The sequence below is a fragment of the Fusarium poae genome, chromosome 1 (genome assembly GCF_019609905.1).
Source record: "Fusarium poae strain DAOMC 252244 chromosome 1, whole genome shotgun sequence".
In the NCBI taxonomy this organism is placed as follows: Eukaryota; Fungi; Ascomycota; class Sordariomycetes; order Hypocreales; family Nectriaceae; genus Fusarium; species Fusarium poae.
In genome coordinates, this window is record NC_058399.1 from 6,003,070 (window position 1) to 6,016,329 (window position 13,260).

General features: G+C 48.2%; 2 protein-coding genes across 2 annotated transcripts; one reads left to right on the forward strand and one right to left on the reverse strand.

The window, feature by feature from the left end:
- Window positions 1-317: 317 nt before the first annotated feature.
- Window positions 318-1,115, reverse strand: FPOAC1_001953 (uncharacterized protein; the record flags this gene model as incomplete). The annotated part of the gene is made up of 1 exon (XM_044846540.1): window positions 318-1,115. The coding sequence occupies one exon, from the start codon at window positions 1,113-1,115 to the stop codon at window positions 318-320; it is 798 nt and encodes a 265-aa protein (XP_044712456.1).
- A 5,088-nt stretch (window positions 1,116-6,203) lies between these two features.
- On the forward strand, window positions 6,204-7,100 carry FPOAC1_001954 (uncharacterized protein; the record flags this gene model as incomplete). Its single annotated transcript, XM_044846541.1, has 1 exon — window positions 6,204-7,100. One exon carries the CDS (start codon window positions 6,204-6,206, stop codon window positions 7,098-7,100), a length of 897 nt encoding a protein of 298 aa, XP_044712457.1.
- Between the last annotated feature and the right edge of the window lie 6,160 nt (window positions 7,101-13,260).

The following is a 13,260-nucleotide window of genomic DNA, read 5'->3' on the forward strand; positions in this document are numbered from 1 at the left end:
AATTCCAATGTATTGCGCAGACTGGTGTCCCAAAATCCAAATAGGTATCGAAAACGGATTGCTCCTGATAAAAATGTACTATGGATGAATATGCCCTTTGCCTGTGTGTGTGTTTCCTCCTCTGGCCGATGCACCAAAATAATTGCATGCCTGACAAATAGGTATCCCTGGACTAGCCATCACTCTTGATTCCTCCATGCAAGCCTTAAACGCCGCCAAATGCAGATGCAACCTGAGATATATGCTGAAAGAGAAAAAGAACAATAAGGATATGCAAAACCTGAACTCCAACTTATGCAAGATGTTTCCTCAACCCCTTAGACCTCAACAGCGGGAAGCACAAAGCGAACCTTCTTGGTTGGCTTGGACTTCTTCTCCTTTCGCTTCTCAACCTCAGCATCCTCATCATCGCTGGTATCACTGCGAGCACCACAGCTGCTTCCAATCTCACTCATCAACTCCTCCTCGGTCTCCTCCTCAATGGACCATACATCGGGGCTTGGCTCTCTCCATAGTTGTCCAGGCCGGCGTGTTGCTGAGTGTCCTCGTGAGCTGGCTCCACGGCGACCACGTCCTCTTGATCTGCCACGGAGCTTTGGGCTGCTTGAAGCGGCAGTTGGTGATAGAAGGGCGTTGCTAGCGGGTTGGTTGAAGGCGGGTGTCTTTGGGCGAGCAGGTGGCCGGCTGTTGATGAAGAGGTCACGGAGGGATAGCAGGCCGTGCTTGTTGGGTGAGAAGCTGATGTACTCCTCTTCTTCATCGTCGTCGTCCTCATCCTCGTTGTTGGACTCTGAAATCTCAGAGCTGGAGTCGGGTGACATGGGTCGAAGGCCAGGCTTGCGGAGTCCATCGAGGGTAGATGGGCTTACACTGCGGACAAAAAGGCGAGGGGCACTGGCATCCTCGATGCCGGCGTCAAAGTCGAACAAGGCATCGTCGGCATCGTCTTCAATGTCGAGAAGAGGTGCAGGTGTAAGGAAGTATGTAAGAGGATCATCGTCGATGTCGTCCAGAGGTGGAAGTGGAGTTGTCTTGGAAGAGATAGTAGGCTTGAGACGCATCTGAGTCGGAGGCCAGGAGTCCCGACGAGAATGGATCTCGGTTTCGGTCGTCATTGTTATTACTCGTAGAGAGTAAGTAGTAGTAGTAGTAATAGTAGGTAAGGTAGTGTAGAGTAAATTTGCTTTGATTTCAGAGAGTAGCTATCGAGGCCGGCGGGATGCAGTAGTATATAAAGAAAGGGACTTCTTTATAAGTGGGTGGGTGGCTTGAAAGGCTTCACCGCGATTTGGTGTTGAAAACAAGGTATGAACCAGACGAAACAAAGACGGACTGTCTTGTAAGGCTAGGAAGTGGATGCTCTGACGTCTTTTCCATGGAATGTTCTTTGAAATCACTCACCGCAGGCCGATTCTTGTGTTTTGGAAGAGTGAACACGAAGAACGCTGAGGATAATGAAACTCGAACAGGATAAGAGACCAGACAATGAAGGGGCGAGCACAGCTCAACTATATAGTCATTTGAACAAACAAGAAGGAGTCTCTACGACTTCACTCACATTCCACAGGCTACTACTATTTGAGACATATCACACAGGCATCAGCCGTGCGGTACAGTAGTTACTTGCCTGGTAGGCATGGGCATGGATGGACATGGGCATGGCTGGAAATAGGGCCAAGGAGTGTGAGAAATGGGCTGCATGAACCCACTCACAAAAAACAAGGTCGTATCTCCAAAAGCGGCCCAACTTCCAGTCATATCTTGGAATTCTTGTTAGGTCCGAGGGCCTATGACTGAGGAAATGGGTGGTCATCGGTCTACCTCTTTGGGGCGGGGCAAGGCAAGCCTCCGCACGTGAAGTCGTTTTAGCCAAGAGAGATACGAAACTGTAGAGTTGCGCGCACGACGACGCCACGCGGCCCGAAGATAGGATAATCGGGAGGCGCCGGCTCTGAAAATGGAAGTCATGGGTTAAACTAGCGGGTTGATAAGCAACTAGAGAGAGAAAGAGAGAGAGACTATGGGAAAAGGAAAACGAGGAAGAGGACGAGACAAGCTGAGAGTAAGTTGGTGGCTGACGATAACTCAGTAGCTCAGCGCCTTAAGCTGTCAATATTAGGTGCCACGGGCTCAAGTTGGAAGTGATAAACAGGTTCAAATGCACATAGGGTCCACGGGTCTAGCGCCGCAGCCGCCAGTAAAAAGCGTAAAAAGGTAACCTAGAAGACCTCTACCATCCATCCTCAGAGAGGGAGGGAGCAAAGATGGGGGAGATAGCTCACTGTAACACTAGGCTTTGACACCAACTGAACATGGAGGTTGGATTAGTGATGGACATTTTACATGGCATTTTCTTTGCGCGGAGGCGGTGCCATTCGCCGCCTTTGCGATATCCAAAGTGAGACATGGGCGACACCACCACCACAGGCAGATATTCTCATCTGACTGTACCTCTGCTTCTCTCAGCTCCACCGGCCAAGCCGGATCATCTCGAGAGGGAGTCATGCTTTACCTCTCAGGAACTAACAGTGATTCAAATTTGCGATCGGGCATTTCCTACGAGATCGATCGCCTTGAGGCCCATATCATATACTAGGACCTGTCTGTTGTGCATATGGTGCCTTGCAGCTTGGTTAGACTCCATACTTCGGGCCATCACGCTTCAGCTTTCATGGGTTGGGTTTCAAGCACGCGAGAGGGGGGAAATCATGTTATAAAGTTACTGCCAACTTTTCGGCATAAAAGCTCCCGTTAGGAGGGGGTGATACAAGTTGAGAGATGAAAAAAGAAGCTCGGCGTTTAGTAAACTTGGAGGGCCGCACGTCCAAGCCACGAGATTGCTTTAATTCAAGGAAAAACAAGCCAAAAAGGCGGGAATGATGAGTCAAAAAGATACATTTTCAGGTGTAGGTAGCAGCGTAAAAAAGGTGATTTACAGTACTATTGGGGTCGCCGACAGATAAGTTGCGGGCAATTTTCCCGTGTTCACAGACTACTAAGATGGAACCCTGACGACGATCACCGAGGGAAGATTACGTGTGTTGAGTACTACTACGCAAAGAGTTCGGAGATACCATTTAGGGAAAGAAAAGGGTGTGATGGGAGCCCTGAACAGTAACAATAACTATCGATTTCCAATTGTCCCATCATATCATCCCATGGGCCTCTTTGCCTTTCCTACTGCGTATAACTCTGTCCCAGCCTCCCCCAGATTCGTCAGCCCTGCCCTCCAATCCTGCTTTGATCCAACCCTGTGGTCCTCTTTCCCGTCCCATGATCACCAAAACCCATGGACCCTCCCAAGCCACCAAGCAAGGGTCAGGGGTCCAGGCCCGCCTTTTTCCCTTGTAGCAAAGTTGGAAGATGCGGCATTAACATCGACTTTTGTTCTCCATGATAAAAAGTTAGCAACTTTTATCGTCATTCTTGCGTGTATCAAGACCACATGGTATCAAACCATGAATCATCATTTTTACTTGAGCCCATGGCCTCCAAAACTATGTTTTGTGTTATTCCGTTCTGTAACGGCGTAGATGCGCCCTGAGTTTCGTTAGAAAACAATAGTTCAACAGCCTTGTCCGAAATAGACGGACAACGGGCCGCAATTATGGGTCTAGACCGGGCGACATGTCCGGATCAAAGACCCACACTTCTTCCGAGATCAGACACTTTCAGATCTCAGCCGCAGTTTGACATACCCGAAGACCCATCGAATTAGGTCAGCTAATGCAAGCCATATATCTACAGCTGAACAATGGATTTCGTTTCTGCCCACGAATAGAATTGCAGACAACATTTGTTTGTCTGGATGATTGCCACTCCATCGTGATACTCGGCTGTGACACTCAATGTCGTACTGCTCTGGACCCTGAATCTCTCCCTTCCTAAAAACTTTGATACACAAAAACGTGTGAATCCAAGGCTTCAAACTAGTGATTCTTACATCACAGCACTGTCAACAAACTTGGCGTCGACCATGGCGCCAGCATTCAATGGCCTACCCGAGCCGGTTTCCTGGGACCGAAACTTTACGAAACAACGGTGAGAAGAAAATGGCGTGCTCTCCCTGTCTCTATCTCGGCTTAAGTGGCTTCCAAGCGAGGTCTCCGTGTTTTCAAGGATCATGTCGCTAATCGAGTGCCACTTGTACCAGTAGCTGGTCAATGCCCAATCTCGTATTCCCTCAATCTTGGTCTAGTATCGTGAGATAGGAGCTTTAGGTCCCTCTGGCGGGATATCTCGGTCGCGAACAGTCGGTGTCTTAGTGGGATGGAGCCCAGTTCCTACCCAAGCTTGGAACAGAATCGAGCTTAGGCATCGCACTAATGCACACGCAGGATTTGTCCTGATCGATCGAACATGCACGCTTGTCAACTTCATTAGTGTATGAGCTTGTATAATTGACAGATGTGGATTTTATGCAAACTTCTTTCGTTTCGTGTGTTGGGCTGTCTTTGAGTTGATCTGTGCAGGGCATTGAGGGTAGCAGCCCTTGATGGCCAGAGCGTATTGAGCACAAGTATCTAGTTATGATACAATGAGGTAGGAAAGTCTAATACGACAAACCGTTACAAATATTAGCGTGAGTTGCGATGGCCTTTGAGGGCATCTGAGGTTGTATACGAAGCATAATCAGTCAAGTAAAACACGCATAATAACAAGCAATGGGCTGCTCTCATGATACACCACCACTTTGGTAACCAATTGATGCTTCCAATAGAGCAAATTGGGTGGTTAAAACTAGCTGGCAATACGGTGGCGTTCAACTCAAGACTATACCACTTAGTTATTTAAGTGTAAGTGAGTTCCCCTGGCATCTCTCCAAGATAGATTACGCGCCCAGAAACTAATTGGATATGGTGAATTTCATGAGTTATCGGGGTCCTGATAGGTGAAAAGTACTGTCCAGTCACTACTCAATGCTACTAATGAGTTGCTTTGACGTCTCCGGGGACGTGAACAGTCATGATCCAGAAGTCTAGGCCGACGGGTACTACTTTTATCTTTTTCAGCTGAGCTTGACCCAATAGTATGTCTAAATTTCTTTCTACCTCTCTGTAGTAGGGTGTGTCAATGGGAGTTTGATAGATCGCCCCGGAGGCAATGAATTGATACAAAAGTTGCCTATATGAATTACTAGTGATAAACCCCGATACATCCACGTCGGAAACACAATTTGGCAATGAAACAGAACTGGATTTGGCACCTTTCAATTGGAAACTGAAAGATAGAAAGACGAAGAGAGTATCATTCTCTTCCGCTTCACCCTACAGTACCCTACCTAAACAGCCATTTCGGTTGATCAACAGTCTTATGTGGTTAATCACCATCATTCTCGCCTTAAATCAGATCCTAAATCTCGGAAACCTTCCTCGTAGTTACTAGATCATATGCTAGATACCGCTTTGAAACCCGAGAAATATTCTTATAATTGGCCAGTGTTCTCAATTTGTGATGTGAATGGTCTCTTGTTAAGCATCCACTCAACAGTTCACAATATCCGCCAAACAAACTGCAGCAGGACGTCACCGTATTGATATCATCATGATTGATTCTTGATTTCTTTAACTTGATTATCAAGAACAATGTTGCCTCTCATGCCATTCATCTACCAAGTCGACGTGGTTCGATCAGCCATCAAAACTTCAAAAAGCAATACCACAACTACCCTGGAGTTGTTTGGAGAGCTTTGAGGCCACTCAACTGTTCAATGGTCTTGGGCTGCTTAATTCGACAGTTTCTAGTTCAGTCCCTGCTTTTATACCAACGAGACTGAAATATCAAGAGAGGTCATCGTACTCATCAGCCTCTGTACATGACTGTTGAGTCCGAATAGATACAATATATCACAGCTTCTGGCCTGGCTGTTATAGAACCTCGTCTCAATATAGACAAGCGTGGCTGGAAACCCTGCAGGTCTAAATCCGGGGAAACGACGCCTTTCCTATCGCGGGACAGGACCAGAGCTATCCCACGTGATGACCTCATTGGATAGGTAGCCAGCTACGTTCAGCTCTGTTGAGCTACGCGTCTCATTCCAGACGTACATACAGTATTCATCAGTACCTCAATAGCTTCATCCTTGACCCTCATAATCTAAACAAACAATATCGCCTCTATTGCTTCATCGCGATCCTTGTTTGACATCCTCGTCTCGTCTTATTAAGCGTACCATCACTATCGACGTATCAACAAACCCCGCCATGACACAACTCGATATTCTGTCCAGCACATCGCTGAGAATGAACATCTCTGATAAGGAACAGAGAATGCCCTTGCGAATCGTCACCTTCAACGTCCGCTATGCAACGAAAAAGTTTGAGAAGAACGAAAGACCATGGGCTGAGCGACGCCCCAAGCTCATCAACCAATTGAATTTCATCACCGCCGGGCACGAGAGCCCATTCATCTGTCTGCAGGAGTGTCTCTTCCACCAGGTCAACGAGATCCAGGAGGATCTGGGCTCTAAATGGCAACATATCGGTCGTGGACGGGGCACAAAACCCGAAGATGGCGAGTTCTCTCCCATCTTCTACCGGGACGACATATGGAAGAACGTACGAAGTGAAGTCCGTTGGTTGAGCAAGACACCCTCGAAGCCCTCGCGCGGTTGGGACGCAGTGCTCAATCGTATCGTTACAATGGCCGAGTTTGAGCACCGCGTAACAGCCACCCGTGTCGTCGTGTTCAGCACCCACTTCGATCACATTGGCGTAGAGGCCAGACAGAACAGCGCCAAGCTCCTCGTCAAGTTTGCCCGTGAGTGGGGACAGGCTGGTGACAAGAAGGCATCAGCAGTGCTCATCGGTGGTGATTTCAACAGCGAGCCTGATGATGGGGCATACAAGACCATAACGGCGCCTGGCTCTGGTATCTCTGATGTGTCGGACCTGGTGCCCAAGGAGAAGCACTATGGCAACGAGACGACGTACACGAGTTTCGGGGGTTCCTGGCCACCCTCGCGCATTGACTTTTTGTTTATACAGGAGCCGCGTACGGCGATTGTCCAGACATTTGCTGTGCTGGCGAATGGCTTCGATGATGGCGTTCGTATCTCGGATCACCGACCTGTCGTGTCAGACTTGGACATTGTGGTTTAATCGGGCACAAGGGTTGCACGGCGCCCAACGTGAGTGCATCTCGTGACCTTTTTGACATATGTGTTCTCTGATCAATCAAGGTCGTATCTGGTGTTGACATAGATGCCAATCGCGATGTGTGCAAGGTTGATTAGTCGGCTTCACAGCAGGAGCATTATTGTTATGGGTATCAAGGAGATCGGACCAACGCACTATCGGACGATCGTATATCCAGGGTTACCACATCCTTGTTTTACAATTTATAACAGTCAATTGTCATAGTGACATGTGAATAGTTCTCCAAGTTACCTTTTTACAGTGACAGTTCGTCTGACAGTCCAACCTTTTGCAGTCACGACAGGTGAAGCTGCAACTCGTTATCAATGTGCAACCAGATCAAGTAATCAAGTATGGGTCTACGAATCGCAGATCGATCGTAGAGGTTACAGCATCGCATGAGACAGACACGATTGGGTGGTTGCCCGTTCTCGAAGTGATAGTTTCTACAGCAGCGTAATGCAAGCTAGCAGAACGGGTATGCAACGTGCATATCCATAGAAACCACAACGTTGATCAACACCGAGTAGAGATAGGAACCTGGCAAGTGAGAACAATGGTGCTACTGTAGACTAATAGATTCCTGGCCAGCTGCAGGAAAGTGGCCTATCATTGTGGGACCTACGCAACCGTGGGTGGTTGCTTGCGCAAGACACTCTAACATTATGCCAATAAGACATGTCAACGATGTGCAATCTCCAGAAGTTGAGGCTCTGCTAGGCAAAACCGAATGTGAATTCCTGTGTCTAGTAGTATTGAGGGGCGAATGGCAAAAAGCGGTGTGTGCAAGATGGTGGAGGAGAAGAGGGGGGTTTGGGGCTTCTCCAACACCAGTTTATGGTTTGTTATCAGAACTTACGGTTAAGTTCGGAGACACGATCATGATTGTCGTGCTATGGGTGGGTGACAAATTTGATCACAAGAATGGGCGAAGAAGTTAGTGTCCACCTCTACGGATCTACAAGCGATGATATGCACTTGTGTTTTCTTGCAGTCCATGTGCTACCAGACGCGAACCATTGCTGTCTCAAGTCTAGTTCGAAAAGATGTTGAGAGTAGACCGATATTCGCGGATCAAGAAAACACGATGCTAGGAAGACCAGGCCGCGGTCTAGTTTCGGAAAGCTGTGCCCATGATGGTTGCAATTATGCTTGTCATCTTGAAAGACAAAGGACTAGTTGCCCTTCCCCGCAGTAGTTCAGTACTAGGATGACTCGTTGATAAAACAGACAATCCGTCATCCTGGATACATGAACCACTTCAAGATTCACGATGTTTCTGTTACAGATAATGTCTCGGCCGTCTTTGACAGAATTGGGCGGATTGGTAAGTCAGAGCCACACTCACGAACACAGATATGGCAGTTGCCACAAATGTTTCAAACATAATCGCAGTCAATGGTCAGGAATCGTGTGGCACTCATGCCGGCTGACGGCGCTGGAGATGCGTCAATGCCTTGGATGCACCTCTAGCCTATCCCCGCAGAATCTGGAGAGGCCAAGGCAAGCCATCCGCAAGACCCCGGCTGAGTTATATCCCCGCCAGGCCTAGTCAAAAGAGTCTAGCATTTGGAGCACCTTATTCTCACTATTCAGTAGGTTTTGGATATGTCAACAGAGAGTGATGGCAGTACAGCAGTACGTCGTCATGGTTCCAAAGAATTCATGAAGCACAACGGCTGACAAACATCATTACAAGTAGAATAGACGCCAATCAAGAACCATGACTAGACCGAAAATTGTATCTCTTGTTTAAAGACTGAGACAATGGGAAGGCAAAGTTGTTGGGCAAAAGTGCAACAAGGCAACGCCTCGAGGCTGGAAGGTCTACAGAAAGGGTGCAGAATGATGGGGGTGGAGTGAAACAGCAGATAAGAATATGTAGTAGCGTGTTTTTCATCGAAGAAGAGTCACCAAAGTCAGCTGATAAGAATGACACCGATACCGTTGACTTAACTACCAATGTAACGCTGACTTGCTTCGTAATCACGAACGTCTGTAGTCCGATATAGAGAAGAACAGACGATGATGACTGACATGTCAATGTAAGTTACGATCGGAAGCGACCGATATGAGCCCAAGTCAAAACATGAAACGCTAGAGAACAGAGGATATCACTACGCCATGCCTGTTGTTCATCGGTGGTAGAACGGAGGAGAGAGGAGGCCATCTCCGGACTGGGCGCGGAAGGACAGGGATTCCAAGCCGGCGAGAGTGGAGTCATTCGTTCCGGGATTCGGAGATCTCAGCCCGGACACGATGGACACGTATTCGAGGTGACGAATCGTGCGACGTGAGGCTGGGACGGAGCTGGAACCGGATCTTCAGAACTGGGCAGGGCTATAGTATTGCCGACAACGGGATTAACCGCCCGAGCCACCTTTTACTGTCGATATATCGTAGTCAGTGGGATGTACGTTGGGCATCCAGACCTGGCCTGTGCAAGCATCAAGCATGGTCATTGCGGCAAAGCGACTGGGATGGACGAGTGAGCTTGAAGCCACTACCTCTCTGGAGTCGTCGAACAGACTAGAAACGATAACGCCGCAAGCGCTCGAAATCAAATCAAGTGACACGATTCTAAGCTGGTCTTTGGTTTGGTCTGAGGAGGAAACAGCAGAAAGCAGAACTATCACAGCGGCATGCAAAACACATTGTCTCTCATGTTACAGTAGGTAGGTATGAGTCAACGCTCGCTGTGAGTGATAACCTCAAAACTTGCTTCCAAATCAAGCCCGGAGCCTCAACTCAATCGCAGTAACCAGTCGTAGACGAGGACAAGGATGGCGGGACAGCCTGTCACTCTGTCACTACCAGGTTTACCACTAATTAATTAATCACCGGCGGGTGCTTCGACATTCCCACGTGTACCCCGCGCTGCACTCACTTTTCCGGCTTCCAATTGCTGTCGATCGGGTTCATCTGTTGGTACCCGAACCAAGAGAGGGGGGACCAGAACCAGCCAGCCTTTGGGCAAATGTTCAGTTTACCCAGTCTTGCCAGTTAGGCACGAAGCCAAAAGGTTGGAAAAGAGGCCTTGTGGACATGGACATGGACAAGGACAAGGACAAAGCTAAGCTCGGCACTTGGTGGAGGCGTAGATCAATGGAGACAGACGGATGGATATCCAACGTTGAGTGCCAGAGTCCAGCCATTTACACATCAGGCATCTCTATGCATACCCAATTTAGCATTCGCCATGTTTCTACAGTAATAACCGTTTTGGCGAGCCCATCACTCACATTGGCTGGTCCTTGTCTGGTGTACCCGTCCCCTGTCCTACTCTGTTAAGCATTTGTGCCATGTGATGACAGAACCCGATCCATCTGCTCTGTCCAGAAAGAGCGAGAGCAGTTAATGGTTTGGGCTTGTACACCATTTATCTGTCACTTACTCGTGGGGAACCACCCGGCTAACGGCGAACAATCCTTGCCCTGTTTGCGCTTCTATCCGACTACCTCGAGACTCGAAGCGACAGGAATATGTAGGCGACCGTCTCTCGCTTCAGTGCAGCCGATCGATAAACGAACATCAGCAGCGTCTCAAGCATGTCTTGATTGATATCAATTCCCTCTTGTTTAGAGTGAGCCACTTTTGGATGAGGGGGGGCGTGTCACCATCAGCCTCAATTCAAAGTGCAGACTTTTTAGACAAGGCAAATGTCGTGACTGGAAGACAGAGAAAGCTTCCAAAGGAATCGTTGGATAAAACGCCCTCGAAAAACTCCACAGTTGGGCTTGCCTGCTTGCAACTGGCACCAGTCATGGAAAGGTATTCCCTGTCAGATAACCACCCTGACCCGCTTACAAGTTGGGTCTCTCGCTTCTGTGTGGGCTTCCAGGGCACTATCTGGGGTCGCTTCGACAGATCAGATCCATTCTCGGCGGCGCAGGAAGAGTAGAGAGGGTCGTGTCGGGTAGGGTCAGAGCACAGGACATAGAAGGCTGGCTGGTGGTTTGCATCGTCACCAGCAGAGCCAGCTTATTAACCGCCGCCTCACTTGGTTTGAGCATGGTTTGGCGATTGCTTGTTGGTGTTTTGGCTATTCCAAAGTGTTTCACCAACTGCAACACCTCACATGACAATGCCATGAATTTGCCAGGGTCCTTCGTCCGTACACGGGGGGTTGAGTCGTTATGATCAGGGTAAGAAATAATTCAATGTTTGAGGATTACAGAGTAATAGACGACGGGATGATAGTCTCTATAACCATCACGACATGGCAAAACTACTACTACAGAGCAGAGATTTCATCTCAGTGCCTCATACAATCGACTGACAATCATTCTACCCTTCGAGTCAAGACAGGCATACCCCAGCATCAAATTGAGGGTCAACCAAAGCTTAGTAAAAATCTCCATCGTCCAGGTCGCTGCTGATTTGTGGTCTTGGATCCATTACATTCCACGATAATTGACCAGCGCAGCAAAAGTGCAGACCAGACAGACCCTGGTTTCAGCACAGCTAGCCACCCCACCTGTTTACCATACGAGGATGCTTAATTTTCAATGGCATTTTTGTGAGGAATCAAAGTTTGAGGAAGAATGGAAGATGGGAAAGTCGAATGAGGGAGGAATTCAAATCAGGGGCATCTATGATGGAGTCGAGTGTACTAAATTCGGCATTAAAAATACCTGGGTAAGTAGGTAGTCTATGCCAACACAGCATGAAGTGAGGCGGGCCGTGACGACGTAGCGGTTTTTAATTCTCAAAGATTCAGGCTGGCTCCCTTGCCACATGGGAACCATTGTACCTCTAGAAGTAGAGAGTGATGAGTGAGCTTGCTGACGAATGTGATAGCAATATCTAAAAGTCATGGCTCATCAGAATGTTTGTGGCGGTTGAGAGTACAGTAGTGTCTCTGGTAGTTTTTTGGTTGCTGGATGAACGAGAATAAGCCCTCAAGGACGGGTGGTGTCGTTTTGTCTTAGTGGTGATGAATCAAGTTTTGCGGGTAAAAAAGGAGCGAGTAAAAAGAAACGGCAACCAATCTTTTTCTGCGAGTCGTTCTGTTTTCGTGTCAGTCAGTGTCTTCGTCATTGCTCTCCTGCATCGACTTGACGTGGTTGACTTGCTTTGATTTGACTTGAACTGCAGTGTGAGTGTGAGTCTGCAGTTCCATTGCTGTGCTGGCTCCAGCGTCGAGTCGCTTGATTGATCGTCCCGTGGTATATTAAGTACACGCCCTTTGGACTAATCAATAGACCAGACCCCCTTGCTTCCATTTCTCTGTGCTGCGTTGTTGCTGTGCTGCGCTGTGCTGTGTGCTTCATTGCTGCTGGTTGCACCTCGCACGCCCGTCCACACACTTTTTTCCATTTCATCTCCTTCCATCATTGAAACTCGTTTTCTTTTGACTCTTGATGGTCTGAATGACGATTTGCTGTGATGATGTTATTAGCTTGGAAAGAAAAAAAGACCCGACGGTCAATCGTTGGGCTTGAATAAAGTGGCTTCCCTTATTGCTGGGCCATTAATCAACGTCTATGGCCACAACGGCCAGTGGCTGCGTGTCCGTAGGCAGGTCCGCCCTGGAGCCCGGCGGTAATAGTGCAGTGCTTCTTCCACTAAAACTACCTACCGGTAACAGTCTGAGCGCACGCCCCCACACATCGATCCGACCTACGGGCTTCCACTAACTCGACGCCCCCCAGGCCCTGAAAATTACCTACCTCACCTGCACTTACTGCACTTGAACTTTTATTAAAAACAGACCATCCCGTTCATCCATGCCCATCGCTTCTTTCCCCTCCTCCCCTCCTTCTTGTCTTCCATGTCTTGTCTTCTACCCATGACAGTTTGATAACTTGTCTTTTCTTAAAAAATCCGATCTACATACTTATTTCTTCGCTTCCTCGCTTCAACTCGAGTATCATATTCATCTCGATCGACTTTTTATACCTTCGGTTATAAACAAAAATCGTTACTAGCGTCTCCATCGAAAAAAGCCCGCCCTGGTCTATGCCACTATCGTCACCGCCTTCAACACCCAATCCAATTCACCAGCGACATTTTATTCTCGACTTTTTCCCGGCTCCAACTGTCTTGATCAACTACTTCGAGTTCCTTCACATGTCGCTTGTCTGGTTTCACGAAAGGGGACGTTAAAGCATTGCGTTCGCGA